At 43.2% G+C, this 14,116-nt stretch overlaps 1 protein-coding gene across 2 annotated transcripts in view; it reads right to left on the bottom strand.

The window, feature by feature from the left end:
• The window catches only part of arhgap24 (Rho GTPase activating protein 24), a 70,007-nt gene that overhangs the window by 21,859 nt on the left and 34,032 nt on the right, over window positions 1–14,116 (bottom strand). The window contains exon 1 of one of the 2 annotated variants that reach the window (XM_073477779.1): window positions 97–238. The exons of the other annotated variant lie outside the window; for it this stretch is intronic. Coding sequence (XP_073333880.1) covers window positions 97–169 — 73 coding nt within the window. The 5' untranslated portion in view covers window positions 170–238. Of the gene's footprint in view, window positions 1–96; window positions 239–14,116 lie in introns of those variants that run through there. 2 annotated transcript variants of the gene reach the window in all.

Genomic DNA, 14,116 nt, shown 5'->3' with positions numbered 1-14,116 from the left:
ATTGTATTAGAGTAAAGATATATATATATATATATATATATGTAAAGATATCAACAGGCTCAAATTAGTTTAAAAAAAACAAACAATTAGTGTTACCTTGATGTGAGGATAGCAAATCAGATAATCCATACTGTGGTAAACTATAAATCGCCTGATGAACCATCTCCATGTCTCTTCCACACTACTGAAAAGAAGCTCCCTGAATGGGTTTCAAAGTGCCGGCGGCCGCCTGGGTTAACTTGAGGACGGGAGTTCCTGACTGAAGAGCTGCTCGGCCACTTTTTGGCCCGGCTCAGGATGAGTGAGTGAGCACAGCTGAGAGGGTGTGAAAGAGAAAGGAGAGGAGGGGAGGGAGGTGAGGTTTGAAGAGGGGGTTGGGAAACACACACACACACACACAAACACCCACACAGACTCACACACACATCCACATACCTCTCTTAGCACTGTAATGGGAACAATAGGCAGATCCCTCCGTAGGTTTGGGTTTGAAAAGGCCACTGGTTTGACACAGGGCATGACCCCATAAGCAAACATTAGATGTCCCATTCACACTGCAGTGCTTTGTTAACTTCTCCAACCACAAACTGGTTAGAGCATAACGATGTAATGTTGACTTTTTGCATGTGGAATCAAATAAACCTCTATTACTGATTGATAGTGTATACACAGCAATATTACTTGTATTGTTAATAATGACTGCGTGAGTACTATGTTGAGTTAAAGTTATGACAACAGTGTAGTGCAGCGCCCGTTGAAATCATGCTGTTCGGCACAGATTATCTAGTAATGTGATGGTTTACAGATCCAGTCTTGAGCATCCTGGAACACTCAAATGTTTGACTGATAAAATCTGGATGATTACATCAGTACTTTCTGGAACTCAACAACCGATGAGAGAGGCATCCCGGAGGAGCTGACTGTGCTACGAAGCAGCGATCAAAATTCTAGCCCTTGAGGTTAGCTAGCAGACCGCTGTTGCCAGAAACTAAAACTGAAATCTCACCTCCAGTTCTTGCTGAAGAACAAAAAACCCGTGTTGACAGGCGTTTCCCCCCCCCTCATCTATTTGTTTTCTTCTTTCATTGCACTGCGTTACTACAGCAAGTTGTTGCACCACGCTTATCTCCATTTTGTTTAGGTCCGATTCCCCATGAGAGTGGGTTAGGGTTAGGGTTAGACATATATTTTGACTCATTTTTCAGGTTCAGGTAGACAAATGAACAGTACAAATCCTTAAAGTTGTTAAAAGCCTTTTGTGGCTCCAGAGGGAGCTGTATGTTTTCTCAGACTTTCAGTGCACTCTGGTTGCTTTGTGGGTGTTCTAGACTTTCCTTTATATGACAAAACTGTGAGTCTGACGATGTTGTAGAAGTGCAATGCTACTCATTGTGTATGTCTCCATCGTCCCATGTATCTGTTGTAGGCGTCCTATTTCACCTCATCCCCAGTAAGGTATCGATGGCTAATTCTCTTCCTGGTGTCACGGTGGTCCCAGCCTGTCAATCGACATAATCTGAAGGCAGACACCACAACATTAGCCTCCATCTGAGTCTCCAGAGACATTGTCTGGTGGAGAACACAGACTCCATAGAGGTTCTATGGCTATCCATTACCATCTGATGCTGAATGAGTAACAAAGTGAATAGGAGAGGGGAGGTCAAAGGGGACGAGGGGTTGTTTGGCTCTACTGTCCCTCTTCAGGCGCCCACAGGGAAGAAGGTAATCATGGCACCAAAAAATGGAGAATAATGGCCACTGAGAGGCAAACACAATACCTTGAGTGCTCGGGTCCTGAAGCCACAAGCGTCGATGCAAATCTTTAAGTTCAAAAAGGTATTCCTTGGTAGAAAAATGATTCAGTCACTTCACATTACCTCCTCTGTTCTCACACAAAGGGAGAAAACTGCTCTGGTCAAAAGCAGCTGTTGAGTAGTATGTGCCAGCCGAGTTTTAATGAGTTGTCATGAGGACCGTCGGGTGAAGCCACGGGTCAGTCCGTTCACGGAGGTCGCGGCACTGTCAAAAAGCCAAGTGTCTCTGTTCTGATTTCATGCCAACTAAATAAAGAGCTATCTCTGTGTGTCCTGCCAAGGCGGCTGTAAATATACCATTATGTAAGGGGAATCAATTTCAACCGTAGGAAAAGGAAACACGGCTCAGACCTGACTGAGAGTTCAGAGCTTTGACATGATAATTATAAAGAAAACCAGTACAGAGATAAAAGTGAGTTTTTGATGGACTGTACCTGTCTTTCTGTATGTTTTGGCTCATTTGTTCCAAACACAGCCTCTTTCTAACAATGCTATCTTCTTCTTGTTTTGAGTGTAACTGACAAGAAAAGAATACAGTACATAATGTTTACTATAATGGATGAGATGCTGTATCTTAAGCTGGTTTCAGGTTTCCCAAAGTTGGTGGTCATGCTTCACTGAAATGCAAACCAGAGGCAGCCTTCAGGGTGGGAAATAAATTATGTTTTGCTTTGGAAACTGGCTGTAAGAAGTGTAAAGTGTATTTATTTATGGTAAATGTGCTAAAAAACAGAATGATCCTTTAATATTTTGTGTCCAAAGCCAAAACGGACAAGCATAAATCACAAATGTCATTAATGGAAGCTCAGCCATTGGTATGAAAACCACAGACATCCTGCTCAACCTATTTATTTCAGCGGTAACTTGCAGTATAACGTGAGATTAACTCTACACTAATTCCAAACATCTTTAAAGTATGCACGGCGACACTTTGAGGTTTGTTAAAAAATACCAAAATCCTTACGAGTGAACCACCGAGACCACTGACAGCTTCAGCGACTACTTACCGCGGGGGATTAATATCCCATTAAAATGTTAGGAGTGTTGAGTTTTGGTGAGGGCTGGCAGCTGTTGTCACTTGAACACTTGCACGCAATGCTGGGAGGCTGAAACATTACATCAGCGATACAAGCAGACTGATACTTCAGAAGAGGCTTCTGGAAAGGTGCAGCACACACAGATCCAAGAGTAAAACCTCGAGGGCTCTCTAAAGTCAACCTGACACTATCTCTTTAATGCGCGTTTAGCCGGGTGTCATCATCATATTGTCAGAGAATTCAGGTTTCGTGACAACCAGATGCACTGAGAGAAAACAGTTAAACACTCTGTCAGGCTGCAATGTGTTTGCCAGCACTGTCACTTCATAAAATCTGGGCATTATAAGTTTTTGCAAACCACTGACAATAAATTTGTGTGTTTTATACATGCATATGAGCTGACTTCGGTGAACGGTGGTGGTGTTACAGCGAGATGGCTGCCAAGCGAGAGACCACTAATCGAGCGGCATGGTCAGTGGCCGTACGCTTCAAAGTTGGCGCTGTAGGTACTCCTCGAGTGTAGCCTCTTTAAACTCCACTCTAGTGCAGTAATATAAAGAGTGAGAAAAGTCAGAGATAGGGGGTGGTTAGGGTGGTTGCATAGGTCATGCACTGGACTTTTCCTCTGGAGACTGGTGTTTGCATCCCGTTTTTGAGCAAGAATGAAGAGTGATCGGTTTTTAACTAAGTAAATTATGTACTTACATTACTTGACGTGAGTTACATCACAGTTACATGACTGAACGTAGTTATTTTAACCTAACGTTTGATCTTTTCCTGGCCTAACCAATTAGTTTTTGTGTTTAAACCTAACAAGTAGTTTCTTTTAGCCTAAACCTAACCAGAGCACAAAACCACTGGACGTTTTCAATGAAACTTCAGGACATTTTCCTGTCATTTTCCAGCCGTGTTAGTGCAACGAGATCCGATATTTTTGATGAGACAGCGGGACAATTATGCAGGTATTTTTCAAGAGATGAGGGGACAATTTCCTGCAGTGTATTTTGGCAAGGGAACCAGGTAAACCTGAACCTAACCAGACGATAAGTACAACTTTGTCAGAATATAAAATCGAAAATTGAACATAAAGAAATGTAAACTTTCAACATATCTGCAGTTTGCAGGAATGTACGTTGCCAACATTTATTCTGGCGACTGTGTCGTGTATTTTCATCTGTGTACTGTGTGCCTGTGCTCTAACATGCATGTGATGTCAGTGTGAAACATGTAGTCATCTTTACGGTTATGTATACATATCTCACTATGACTGATCACCAATTCCACAAGTGTACATCATGCACTCATGGCCTTGAGACTGTAAATCTGTGGGACGTGCATACCAGGAATGCATACTCCGTGTGCACTCTGTCTTTCACCTAAATCTGCCGCTTTGTTTACACATGTTTGTGTTATTAAAGCGTCCATCTTAATTGTTACGATACAGAAAAGACAAAACATCCAGTAACAATCACGCTGGAAGGAAAAGACGCAGACAAACATCCTGGCACTCGAGGAAGGGAGCGAACCTCCCTTTATCCATGACAGAGAATGAAAAAAGGAGCGGACTCGACAAAGTATCTGTTGCTTTGCTCACTAATACCTTCTAATATCACCTTTCAGCGCTGATGAGGGCTTCAGGGCAGATGCACACCTGCACTCCCCACAGCCAAAATTGCCAGGTTGAGTCAGCCTGGCCTGTGGGAAAGCCCTTTGAACTTTTCAGACAGGGTTATAGAAAGCTGACTTCTGATTTATTGTGGGACTCCTGGAGGCAGAGCAACTTCCCTATCTTGTCTTTCCCCATGAGAACCAAAGAGAAGGATATAGGGAAATCCTGACAACTGAGTCTTAAGAAAAATGCTTCTCATGATTTCCATTCACCTGAAGTAATTTCATTATAAATAAATTCACTCTGGTCATGTGTCATAGTAGCATCAATCATTGTTTTCATTTGCTAGATTGCCTCAGGAGATTAAAAGGCCTGTCAGGAGTGAACATTATTGTGATAGAAAGTACAGATAAATCTGACATTCATCAATCATCATCCAGCACGAGCCTCATAGCCCACTTCATATGTACACTTAGTGACTGATGAGGTGGGACGTGGAATATGAATAACACCGTATTTGGTTTAACAGAGTTCCGACACCTTCTTAACCATCAAATTCAAAGACTTTCCAGGCCCAGTTCCCTCAAATTCAAGGACCTGACTTAACATAGTTTAAGATTCAGACCATATCTATGTTTGTTGTTAGATTACGACCTCTAGCGGCTGTAGTAATTATAACAGCTGCAAAGGAGGAAGTATTTGTGTCCAGTGTGAAACCAGAGGTCAGCGGTGAAGTTATGCCACGAACACAAGGTGAAGTAAGTTACTGTGGTAATGTAGTTATGTTTGTAAGAGAAGTTGCAAAAGTAACGTAGTGATTTTAACTCAAACCACAATGTTTTCCCAAACCTAACCAAGTCGTTTTGTTGCCTAAACCTAACCAAAAAGCGACTGTATGACGAGAAGTGTCAGGCTGCAACGCTCACAATGTTTTGTGAACGGTGATATCAACCTTTTCAGTGGTCTGTGGTTGGTTTGGTCAAACAAACACAGGACTTTGACCCGGCAGACCGCTCTTCGGGTCCCGTATGAAAGACAAAAAGTCAAGCACTTTTGATGACTCATGTCTATTTATGTCTTTTTTCAAAAACTCTCAGGCCTCGAGTTTTCCCCCCCTTAACATTCAGGAACTTTTAAGGATTTCTTAGAAACCTTGGTTCAAAAATAGCGAATGTGTTCCCAGACTCAAACTCATGCTTGTGTCTGACTGTGCCTGTTATCTTCTGTGTTTCTTTCTGCACACATATCTGTGCGATGCCCAAACTCGGAAGGCACGCACCAATAAAACTTCCTGTTGACTTGCTGCCCAATTATTTGGACAGCCAATGGACAGCGCCCATGGGCTTCAGCTAGATAAGCGTGTTTTCATTTTGGCCATCGCTGCAGTACTGTCTGCGTTGCCGCTCCACATCCTCGTTGTTTTCTCTGACAAAGCTGGCAAAAGCACTGCCGGCCTGAGAGGGCTGCAGTGCGGGGGGAGTGCAGGCCAGCTGGGTCAAAGAAAGAGATTGGTGGTGATCTAAGTGGAGAGACGGAGAAACGCTGACCATGAGGTTGGCTCTTTGTGTGTTTGAGAGTGCGTCGCTGAACTTTGCTGATGTGGTTCAGCCAGCTCTCTATGTTCAAAGCCGTGCTATAAAAAAAGCTTTCATTAACTACAATTTATGGTGCCGCTGCTGAGCTACCACACATGCATGTAGTGTTTTCTTTTAAATTAGTGTACAGTTGCCGTGTAGTGCTACACATGAGTTCTTGTTGTATTTTAACCATATAAATCCCTGTAGTGCTGATGCCCTTAGCAGGAAAAGTGTCGTCAGTTGGATTTGCACCTCTTTTGATTACTGATTAATCCGCTGATTATTTACTCAATTAATCAGTGCATCATCGGGTCTTTAAAATGTAGTGATGTCCCTAAATTGCTTTAAAATATTAAGACACTAAGATTGTGTCGTGAACTATCAGACAATAAAAAGCAGACCAGTGAGTTTGGCTTTACAGAGAGGTTGTCATCTTTGCTTTTTGGAGCCTAAAGTCACCATATTTGGACGAGAGGGTGGAGCTGGGCAGGATATCCTGATTGGATCTGACGATCTGACGAAGACTTGAAACCAGTGATTGAAACCGTAAACTCATGAGGAAACTTTTCAAGGAGGTAATAAAATAAATTGAGAAGTAGGGTCATTTTCTCATGAGCTTACAATCAGACTTCTTTTTTAAACCAGTAGAGTCAACCCCTGTTAGCTATTAGGACAAATGCAGACCTAGAAGCTCCCTCCACGTTTTATAAAGTCAATGATATCATCTCATTCTTCACACTTTTCTGTTTTTAATTAGCACGACAATGCTAAATCTTCTAGCCAATAAGTGGGCATACCTAACGATATTAATCGTTTAGTTTTCACTTACTACTTGCTTCCCCGACAGGCAAGTAATGAGAGAGACATGTTGAATTCAACCAACAGACTTTACCGTATGAAACAAACCATTTGCTTTGCCAGACAATGAGTGGAGGGTTTCATAGACACTTAGTTGCTGGTTGTTTCAAAAGCTCTGATGTTTGATGTTCTTCTTATATCACATAGTTTTCATGAAGACGAATATTCAAATGCAGTGTGGAGTGAGTTGGGTAGATTCATGCTGAGAGGCTCAGGCTTCATGAAATGAATATTTATCTGTTATTTCATACTTTCACCGTCTGTTTTCAACATCTCAAACGCATAAAACACCTCTCTTCTCTTTCCTCCTCCCTTCCATCAGCACTTTGTGAAGTCTAATTTCTGCCTGAACATTCTTCATGTACAGTATTTCTTCTGCCCGATTTCTCTCCCATCTGTTGCTTCAGATTTTTTGCATGAGAACAGCCTCACCGGGATGGATTTACAGGCAGGCTGGGAGCCATGAATTCAGGAGGTGGTTCTGTTATCTGCCTCAAGCAGCCAAGCAAAGTGAAATTCGACCCAGCTATGAGAATGCCTTTTTTCTTTTTTTTCCTAAGCATGATTTTTCTTCCTCTGGCGAGATTTTTTTAAAGCCACATATCTACTACAACCACACCTGGGCGTTTAAACTACATATGTGGTTTAAAAGCTTATGTTATTATACAAGTTATTCAAATGGCTCCGATGGTTAATCCGCACAGTTTCACACCATTTCAGGGGTGTTTACACTGAGTGCATGTGTAGGACAACAGCAGTACATTTACAGGTTTTGAGGCTACATAGGAATTGCTAGTGTGCTTAAGTCTTCCTTTTTCTTAAAGTTGAAAATCTTCTTAGTTTATATGTCATGTTTCACAAAAACTGAGCAATTACTCTCAGCCAATAAGAAATGTCAGTGTGGTGTGTTGGTTTTGTGACAATAACAATGCCTTTCCATTCAGCAAATGGTTTGCAGTCACATCCCCCAACTGGTTAATGACATTTTATACCAACAATGTACCAACAAGCGTCTTTGTCATGTTTAATATCTATATTACGTTTATATGTTGTATATGTATGTTTATATGACATGTGTATAACCTCTTTACTGTGTTTATTTTTTCAGAAAAGTGTTCAAATCTTAAAATTTGCATTCTATTCCTCGATCCTGTATCAAGTCTTTTTGCATGCATCTCTTTGCACGGTCAGATTTTGTTTATTTAGACCTTTAGAAAGAAGAAGTAGGATAAAATGATGCAGAACAACAGTCTGCAGAGTGGAGGCAAGAGGATGATCGAGTGAGACAGGAGGCAAATGTCACCAAAGCGAAGGCCTCGCACTAAGTTTATTTAAATTTGAAGGCATATTTCCTCTTCTTGGCGCTTGTTTCATCCATTTTCAGCGGCAAACTGAGCAGAGTGGAGGGCTTGAGCGCTCAACTCTGCCTCTGGGTTGGGTTGCCAGGTACCACGACACACATCCCTCAAGAAACTGAGACACTTGATTTGTATCACTATGACATTGTGAGATTGATGGATAGTGGCAGAAAAAGGTCAAAAATAGGGAGACTTCCTGCGTGCTGGCAGGTATGCAGAGCTTGTGGAGTGTTGTTGATGCATTTGGGAAATTGTTGTTGGCTATAAAACCTTTTGTGGCTCTGGGAAGAGCTGCGTGAAATCTGATAAACTGGTTCAAGTGACATTATTACAAGTTTGGCTATGAAAAACAATCTAGAGGTGTAGACCTCTGCATTCTCTGCTCGAGGATAGCGCCTCGAGGCTACATTGGCCACTATTTGCATAAAACACCCATATCTCTGACAGAACTGCTGGTAACTAAGTTATGAGTAATGTAGGTGCCTGGTTTCAAGAAGAATGTGTTGAATAAATATCTCTGTTTCCAGTCCAGCGTTATGGATGAAATGTTAATTGGTGGCATCCTGTTTAATGGCTCTAAACTTTTGGCACATCTTTTATATGTTGCGTGCAGTTTTTGCTAATCTAAGACCAGAAATATGTTCGATAATTTCTGTAGAGAAGTTGTACTAGAGAACAGCACTTCCTTGTGTGTGGCTGTATTGTAAATTTAAATATATGACATGTTAAGGGTCAGGGAGAATCTTCAAAAGGCTTCAGGGGATTTGCTATAATGCAAAGCCTCTCTATAAAAAAGACATTACTGCATATGAAATGAAACGTTCTACTGGAAATAATGACTCCATTATTCACAGAGCATGTTTGTGTGGATGTTTGTATAGTGGACAAATAAAAGGAAGCTGCAGTGATGTCACCAACAACAGCAGGAAAATCAGGAATGCAAGCATCATAAACTGCTCATGTGAAATCACAGCTGCTGTAAACATTAGCTATGAACTGTAACTTGTAAAACACCCGTCTGCTGCGCTGACATGATGAATGGACGGCGCTCTCTCAATGAGAACAGGAGTACTTTGCAACTTATCTGCAAGTTTGTGTCTTAAGTTTAAGTCAACTAAATCTGTCCGAGAAATCCTTCCGGTCCTTCCTTCCGTCGCTACTGAAACTAAAGACAGTGCAAAGTCTAATAATATCGCTGCCCTCGTAATGAAACGTGTTCCCAACCAGATGCAAGCGTGTTAGTATTCATTACTGTTATGTAAAGAGACAGACCTGGGTTGGAGTTAAGATCCATGGGGTGCAGAGGAAGACGTGCCCCCTTCTCAGCTGGAGGTCGAGGGAGCAAAAGCCACGCTGTCGCTGCTGACCGCCGGCCCCCCGGTGCCACTTCTTCATCTGTTCTCGTTCTGTGCCACAGACGGATTTATCTCCTTCTGTTTCTGCTAAAACACACTCCACTGCTCTCACCGCTATCCTTCCTTCTCTCCCCCTCCTTCCTTCGCTTCTCGCTTTCCTCCACCTCATATAACTCTTTCGCCTAAAACTTCATTCTGGTGAGTCAAAGGCAGGTCAATGTGACACACCAATCAGAAGCACTTAGGAGGAGGTCGGGCTGAGGCGAGTCTGTCTGCCTCTCAGGAAACCTTTCCTCTACATGTACTTCTGACAAAGGAGCTGAAAGAGCAGAGGACGCATATCACTAAGAAATAAGTGTAGGAGAGAGCGACCGAATGAAATCGAGTGAGACAGCGAGCCGAAAGGCAAGATGGTGTGTCTGCTTGTCTCTGAAGGAAGTGAGAGGGGTGGGGTGGGAGCCGGTGGTGGCGATGGAGGGGGAGGGGGTGCCTCGTAAATCAAGCAGCCCTCCCCGAAGTGGGGACCTGTAAATCTGGAGAACGAAGAGTGGGCACTCGGCCAAATGACTCATCCACAGCGCTCTATAAATACAGCCGTGCGGGGTCGACAAGGCTGCTGCTACTGGTGGCCAAGAAGCCCTGAGACAACGGGGCTTCTCCCTCTTGGAGGAAGGTCTTTAATAGCCTCCTTATCGTTTTTCAATCGCACCCAGACTTAAAGGAGAACCACACATCAGCGGCAACCATTAAACGACACAGGGCGCCCCTTTGAACCCCCTCGGAGGGTGATTAAGTTTAAGGCTACCTGATGGAACGGCTTCTGGAGGAGATATCTAAATATTTACCCAGACAGAAATCGGTTTACATACCATCGGTCTGGACGTTCAATTCAAGTGTTCATTAGACAAACATACTGTAACAGTACAGGAGAAACTTCACCGGAGGCCCTCGCTGAGACCAACCTGATACATGTGGGAGCAGAGGTCGTGGACGGGGGTTACAGCGAGAGGCTGATGGAGGAGATTGCTATGTGACATGTCAAATACCGATCCCCTCAATAGGGCTGTTATGTAAGCATGTGGGCTTCCTGTCCTGTCCCTCTCTTTGGCCCGAGACTTGCAGGCCTCAGTGCATTTCCTCCAGAGGGTCTCGCTGCTGCTCACATGCAGGAAGACACAAGAAAGGAAGTAGAAGGCGCTGAATTCTCTCACAAGAGCATCTAGCATGTACAAAAGGTTAGCAGCTTATTGTTTGGATGTGCTGAATTCCCCCGGCCTCCTGCTTTTTGTCACTTCTTGAATATCAGTCTGTGTCCGGTTGAGATGTGAGGAATGTATGCATGGATCACATACATGTGTGTGAAATGACAAAGTTGTGTTTTGTTGTTCCATTTGTCGTCCTTCACAGCCCAGCTACAAAACCATTTACCACCACGAGCTGCTAGTTCATCATCTTCTCATGATATGACAACCTCGTTCGGAGCCAGCGGAGGATGCGCCAATAAGTGAAGCACCTCGCCTGTACGATATGCGAAGTGTAGCAGGCAACATTGCACGTCCACTCATCCTACGCGTTATCCTCTCGTGTTGTTATTGCAGCTGCCTTTTCCCATTTAGTGGTTGATCAATCATGGCTTTATGAAAAATGGGCTTCATCAGTCACTGTGCGGTTTGAGCCATTATGTGAGCTCCCACAGGCTCTGGTCCCATCACTAAAATACTTAAACAGCATATTGTGTTGTAACAGAGAAACATAAGAGGACTGTAACCACTGATCAGACCGCTGTTGAAAGATGATGACAACATCTAAAAGCATCAATCATATTCATGTGCTGTGACAAAGTTGTAACCTCCCACTGATAAAACAAACTGCTTTGGAAAACATACACAGGCTGCATCTTATTTTGAAAGAGTATTTCTTAATTCACCCAACTATCACTGAGTAAACACTCTTCAGACCTTCTGCCTTAATGAGCTGTGTGTAAATCCCACACAGAAGGGAGGCATCCTTCTCCTAGGGTCCAGTGCCCCCTTTAACAAACATGATCATCATAAGAATCTCTGAGTGCGCAATGACTGAACAGCCTGCTGCTGCAGCTCCTAGAGCCCAGACTCCCACAGCACCTCCTGCAAGATACCTCAGGAAACCTGGTCAGTGACCTTTCCCTAATCCACAAAGCCAGTCAGGCTTAGCAAACTCCAAACCTTTCAACAATCTGAGAGAGAGTGCAGAGATGTTGCCTCTGCTTTGAGAACCAGTAGGAGTCTGCATTGTTACTTAAATCCATTTGACAGTCAGCCAGCGTTTCCTTTCCAGCACCTTGTCACAGAATTTCTGAGGAGGGAGTTTGGGTTGTCTGCAATCTGGCTGAGCACAAAATCCCCAAAATGTCCCACTTCCAACATCTGCCAATACAGAACAATGGAGATGCTCCTAACTTCTATGTAACACTGAAGAGTCTTTTCAATCACCGCAACATTATCCAGACAGGGTTTATCCATGCCCACTGCCAGGACACTGATAAGTTCTCTAACGATCTCAGCAACCTCTGCCAAGGACATTCTCTCAGACTCCAAAATTTTCCTCCCTTTTCCTCCAGAATAAAGGATGTGTCCGCTGGGTTTTCTTTCTCAAACTGCCTCAAATGTCAGCATTTCCATGCTTCTGCAAAGAAACACTATGCAACCTCCTGCCTCCGCCTTCTGGCTCACTGAATGATTTTTCCAGGGCTCGATAAGGAATGTGTAAAAATCATTCACCATCGGCTTTATTATCTGCCATAATCTTCCTTTTAAACAACTCGGCAGCCTTGCTAGCCTGCATATAACTTTCAGAGTAAGGAGTACCAACTCCTAATATAGACTGATAGCACTGGTCTTCACTGGTATCGACCAGCAGGACTTTTACCTTCCACAGCCAACTAGATTTTTAGCACAACTCCAATTATCCACTTCCATGGCAGAAGTATTTGAACAGGAAGGATGGTGATAGACAATTCGGTTGACATGCAGCCCTGCCTGTATTTGTTCAAGCTGATTTGTTAATTTGGTTTCAGTAATAAGGGTGAAGGGTGGATTTGTTTAGAAGCTGCGGGCCACAATTCACTGGTTGAAAGAAAACTTTGACCTGCTTGTGGTTTTTTTATGGAAAAGCCAGCAAATTCGATATAATAGTATTCATCCTCTGGGGACTACGAATCTCTGTACTAAATTATATGAAAATTGATCCGATAGTTGTCAAGACATTTCATTAAAAGATAAAATTGTCAACCTCATTGTGGCGCTAAATGAAAAGTAAGGTGGTCACCAAAGCAATTAGGATTCAGCCTCTGGGGATCATCAATGTCGGCATTTCTTATAAAATACTAATTCCTTTAAATATCTCTGTGGAAAGTTTATGATTAGAGTCTCTTTCATATCGGGCTGTAAATTCATCTGAATTTCAGAGCGAACTGTCACGATCTCACACACAAACATCCTCGCCTGAGATCCTCCCTGGGGAAACTGACACTAATGAAGCCAGCGGGTGGCTGTTTTCATGTTAAATGTTGCATCGGGGGAGGAAAATCTTCAGTTATTGACTTAAAGCACATAAAACTGGCTTGTGTCATGACCCAATTCAATGTGAAAAATGTCTGTGTTGCATTAGAGGATCAGGGAGAAAAGAAAGTACCAGTGCCTACGAAAGATAACAATAAAAAGCTACACACATTATAGGAAAACATTCTCTCACTTCATGCCGCAGTACTTGGAAATCCACTCTATGTGTGTGTCCGAGGTGGCCTTCATCCCCTTTTGTAAAGCTGAGTGCTCGGGCTCATAAATCCGTATATCAAGAGAACAACAACAAGGGATGTGAATCTCAGAAGCTCCATATGAGAAATGTCAACAGCAGCAGATTGCCAGGCCACAACTCCTCCAGGAGGCCACACGCCGCTGTGTCACAGAGAGCGGGTTATTGACTGTACGAGCACACTGGAAAAACACGTGTGTGCGTAAACATGCTGCGCCCACACATACACCGCGGAAGAGAAGGAAGGAAGGAAGAGAAGTTCAGTTTGTGACCTTTTCTGAAAATGTCATATCACAAAGTGAATCCTTGAGAGAGAGAGCAGACACTGGCTGCGTCCCACAAGCTCTGACCAGACGCACAAATTAAGACGGTCGACGCTTTTTATATGCAAAGCAGAATCTTGTCACTCATGCTTCTCCAGGCTTCCTCATTTTTAATATCCACGACAGCAATTTCGCTGCTTTCCCTCTTAATGCACGCCTAGATACTGGCGCTCTATTCCCCCTGGATTTATGACGCATTAGAAGCTGCGTGGGCACTATACATCCAGCCGCTAATGAAAACAATACATCAGAACGTATAGTTGGAACAGAGAGCTGCTTGTTTTTCCTGTCTGTCAGATTGATTTGATCAAACTTGTGTATGGACTATGTTTTAGCTGTGACAGAAGTGGGTGTAGGAGGTGGCGTATGTGTGTGTGTTGCTGGGTGGAGAAG

This window comes from Pagrus major, chromosome 12 (genome assembly GCF_040436345.1).
Source record: "Pagrus major chromosome 12, Pma_NU_1.0".
NCBI classification, from domain to species: Eukaryota; Metazoa; Chordata; class Actinopteri; order Spariformes; family Sparidae; genus Pagrus; species Pagrus major.
Note: the sequence above shows the minus strand (reverse complement) of the source record. Positions and strands in the feature narration are given on the sequence as shown.